The 2,122-nt window shown below is 33.8% G+C and overlaps 1 protein-coding gene across 1 annotated transcript; it reads right to left on the bottom strand.

The window, feature by feature from the left end:
* Positions 1-610: 610 nt before the first annotated feature.
* LOC110664153 (putative pentatricopeptide repeat-containing protein At1g74580) lies at positions 611-1,688 on the bottom strand. Its single transcript, XM_058137077.1, has 2 exons — positions 1,173-1,688; positions 611-1,123 (listed from the first exon to the last, which is right to left on the bottom strand). Exons 1-2 carry the CDS (start codon positions 1,686-1,688, stop codon positions 611-613), a joined length of 1,029 nt encoding a protein of 342 aa, XP_057993060.1.
* Between the last annotated feature and the right edge of the window lie 434 nt (positions 1,689-2,122).

Genomic DNA, 2,122 nt, shown 5'->3' with positions numbered 1-2,122 from the left:
GTCATGCTTATGTAATAAATATTATTTGAATTTCATTTCTTTTATTTTCTTTTCTTGTTTTCTCTACTCTTTTCTAATTAAATTTTTATCAATTTTTATTCACATTTTATGACATAAATCTCACTTACTTAAATGGACAAGTTGGTCAAAAATCATCTCTGAGGGTGAAATGACCAAAACGGCCTTCGTTTTATTTACTGAGTTAAAATTGTCTGCACCAATTTACTTAATTTTTCTTGTATTTTCTTGGTTCATCTAAACCTCAATAATCCTTTTGAGTCCCAAAAATTATTTCACAAGGTTTTCCATGGGTCTAGGGTTGCTAACTGTCTTCACAATCACTCCCATTAGGTTACCCATCACCATAGCTTTGGCTCATTTAACTTCTTGCATTCCATTTTCTAAAATTTTTCCTGAATTTTTCTTATCATTATTTAGGTTATTTATGACTCTTCACTCTAGTTTAAATATAGTTCCAGACATTCTGACTATTCTGACAGACATTGGTCACCAAAACTGTAGAATGTACAGACTACCTAAAATGAGGGAGTTACAACTATATTGTAAGTCCACATATCTGGGCTGCTACCTTTTTTTGGCATGTCATTCATCAGTGGCAATGCTTCCAAAATAAGTCCTCGTTGAGCCCTTTAATCAGGGTTCTATGTAGACTAGTGTAAGGCTTTAATCCTTTCCCCACTTCCCCATTGAAAAGAGCCAAGGCATGGTCTATGTCATTGTCCTTGAATAACCCATTAATTAGTGAGCAATGTGTAAACTCATCAGGTACAAATCCTTTGAAAATTGCATCATTCAGAATCTTGTCAGCTTCTTGTGTCATGCCGATTTTGCAGTATCCATCAATTATAGGATTGTAAGTAAAGCCATCAGGCTCCAACCCCTTATTCAACATTTTATGTAGATAGTTCACAGCTTCTACAACCTTGGAGTTCTTGCACAATCCATAGATTAATGTGTTGTATGTGACAACATCAGGACTGAGGCCTTCCCCATTCACACTATCCAACAAATTGATTGCTCCATCAAGTGCACCTTTTCTGCAAAGCTCTTGGATGAAGACATTAAATGTAAATAAATTTGGGCATGCTTCCTTCTTCATCACCTAAAATTCCCAAACTAAGCATCTTATTAAAAGATTCATATGCCTAAACTTGATAGTTCTCTTCATAAAACCCGCCAATCATCATACAATATGCAACTACATTAAGCTCACAGCCTTGAGAAGGCATGTTGTTAAGAAGCCGTGAAGCTGCATGAAGCCCTTTTGTCCTACAAAATGACTTTATCTTTATTGTGAATGTGTAAACGTCAGGAACATCTTTTTTATCTTTCATTCTCAAATACACTTTATGAGCTTGATTGAAATACCCATACTTAACCAATATGTTCATGATTGCATTACAAGATAAAACTGATGGCTCATAGTTATGCAAGTCCATCCTCTTAAACACATCAACAACATCATGAACCTTCCCTTTCCTTCCATAATTTCTCATGGCTACAATAGACACTCCTTCCAATAAACTATTATCAACATTCATCCTAATCTCCATGAGCACATTCTCTATAGCCTCAAACTCAATATGAAACCCAAGCTTTTCAATCATGCACCAATATGTTAACAACGTGTGCTTGAAACCATCTTCTTTCTTAACAGAATTGAACATTACAAGTGCTTTGAGGGGTCCTTTTCGTACTTTAGCATAGAAGCCACATGTTTAGGAAGCAAAGTAGGATTCATCCAAGTAATTATATAAGCTAATTGATTTTTACATCAAAATCCATCACCCAAGTAGATTTTAAAACCATAGTAACCTAGTTTTTTCTCCTTTAAGCTTTAATTATCCTAAAAATAAAAAATAAAACACAATCAATCAATGCCACTTTAATAGCTAAAATTTATTAAGGTTACCCCAATTTTGCCAAAAAAAAAAAAAAAGAGAGAAGCATGACCTCCAAAATTTTCCTAGTAGCCAAACAGGGAAACAAAACCTATCATTACGGCAATTATGAAATGATCAGAAAAGAGATCGATTTTCCAAAATAAAATATCCATAATGTGAAAATATTTATGGTATTTACTAGAGGTTTAATTTTTTTC

The sequence above is a fragment of the Hevea brasiliensis genome, chromosome 15 (assembly GCF_030052815.1).
Source record: "Hevea brasiliensis isolate MT/VB/25A 57/8 chromosome 15, ASM3005281v1, whole genome shotgun sequence".
Taxonomy (NCBI): Eukaryota; Viridiplantae; Streptophyta; class Magnoliopsida; order Malpighiales; family Euphorbiaceae; genus Hevea; species Hevea brasiliensis.
This window is presented reverse-complemented; position numbering and strand designations above follow the sequence as displayed.

Bases quoted from the DNA above. Each gene is read 5' to 3' on its own strand.
- LOC110664153 (XM_058137077.1), bottom strand. From the start codon at position 1,688: ATGTTCAATTCTGTTAAGAAAGAAGATGGTTTCAAGCACACGTTGTTA. The intron at 1,124-1,172 runs GTTTAGGCATAT...TGGGAATTTTAG, and splicing joins TTTATGAAGAGAACTATCAA to GTGATGAAGAAGGAAGCATG.